Source organism: Phytophthora infestans, genomic scaffold (genome assembly GCF_000142945.1).
Source record: "Phytophthora infestans T30-4 supercont1.20 genomic scaffold, whole genome shotgun sequence".
NCBI classification, from domain to species: Eukaryota; Oomycota; class Peronosporomycetes; order Peronosporales; family Peronosporaceae; genus Phytophthora; species Phytophthora infestans.
The window spans coordinates 1,674,301-1,675,934 of NW_003303739.1; the positions used below are offsets into that span (position 1 = coordinate 1,674,301).

Here is a 1,634-nt window from a genome sequence, read left to right on the forward strand (position 1 = left end):
AAATGACTTGGTGTTTGTAAGACAAGGGGTTACTCCATCTGTAAACCATTTGGTTACCCAAGCTGAAGCAGACGATCATGGCATGACAGGGCAACCAAAGCTGTGTTCAGCCAAACCCACCGCTTCCTATGCGACGGTGAGCCCAGCCACGCATGATACCTGCCCTGGTAGAGCAGTGCTACTAGCTTGGACTCCGAGTCGGACTACCTTTTTCCATTTCCGATTTTGATCGACACTTGACAAGTCAATCACAAAACCAACATCAACTGCAGCACAAGCCATGTCGACTGCCCCGAGGACCGTGCACGCGTACGCCACATTCGCCACGGGCGAGGAAGCCAAGCCATGGGAGTACCAGTCGCGTCCTCTTGGCCCTGAGGACGTGGAGATCAAGATCTCGCACTGTGGCATCCGTGGCTCCGATCTACACACCATGGACAGCGGCTGAAGTCAGACCATGTATCCGTGTGTGGTCGGCCATGAGATCGTCGGTGAACCGGCGACCAAGTGAAGAACATGAAGGTGGGTGACCGTGTGGGTATCGGTGCGCAAGTGTGGGCCTGCCTCAACAAGTTCCCGGACGATCCGTGCAAGGAATGCGCCAACGGCAAGGACGCCTACTGCCGCCACCACGTGGGCACGTACAACTCGAAATACCGCAAGACGGACGACGCAATCACGTACGGCGGGTACGCAGACTACATTCGCGTCACGCACGAGTACGCGTTCAAGATCCCAGACAACATCCGTCGGACGTGGCCGCACCGCTGTTGTGCGCCGGCACCACCGTGTTCACTCCGTTCAAGGAGGTTGGTATCAAACCTGGTGACCGCGTTGGTATCGTGGGCGTTGGAGGGTTGGGCCACCTGGGCATCCAGTTCGCCAAGGCTATGGGTGCCGCTGCAGTGGTGGCCTTCTCCCGTTCAGCCAGTAAGGAGCAGGAGATCCGTCGTCTCGGTGCAGATGAGTTCGTCGTGTACACAGACGAGAAGCAGGCGGCAGACGCAGCCAAGTCGGTTGACATTCTACTGATCACAGCCGACGCCAACAACATGCCCTACACGCTGTTCCTGAGCTTTCTGGCGGTGCACGGTACTGTGATCATGGTGGGTCTGCCCAATGATGAGATCAAGTTCAAGCCGTTCCCGCTCGTAGGCAAGGGCCTCAATTTTAAGGGCAGCGCCATCGGCAGCATCCAGGACATCAAGGACATGCTGGATGTGGCGTCCAAGAAGAACGTACGCCCTGTGATCCAGAAACTTCCCATGAGCAAGGTGAACGAGGGCATCCAAATGGTGCGCAACGGCACTGTGCGCTACCGCGTCGTGCTGGAGAACTGAATGGGTCGGCTGCGCTTTATCGACACTGCCCATCCGCTCTCACCTAGATAGCTAGCCCCCGCAGCGAGCAACCAGCTGCACAAAATGTATAACACCACTTGAAAGCAGAACAGCTGCACAATATCCATACACATGCAGATTCTAATTGAGTGCACAGACTTGAAATGCCTCGTTCAGCTGAAGCTAGCGGAGGTTATGCAGATCGGCATCGAGGTGACCGAATGGCCGGGGTAGGTTCTTGGCTTCTGCGCTCTGCTCGCACGCTCTGCTGACGCAGCGCGATGGTTGTGCCAC

General features: G+C 56.7%; 1 protein-coding gene across 1 annotated transcript; it reads left to right on the forward strand.

Moving 5' to 3' along the window:
* Positions 1–516: 516 nt before the first annotated feature.
* PITG_10855 (alcohol dehydrogenase, putative) lies at positions 517–1,340 on the forward strand (the record flags this gene model as incomplete). Its single annotated transcript, XM_002901624.1, has 2 exons — positions 517–689; positions 740–1,340. 2 exons carry the CDS (start codon positions 517–519, stop codon positions 1,338–1,340), a joined length of 774 nt encoding a protein of 257 aa, XP_002901670.1.
* Between the last annotated feature and the right edge of the window lie 294 nt (positions 1,341–1,634).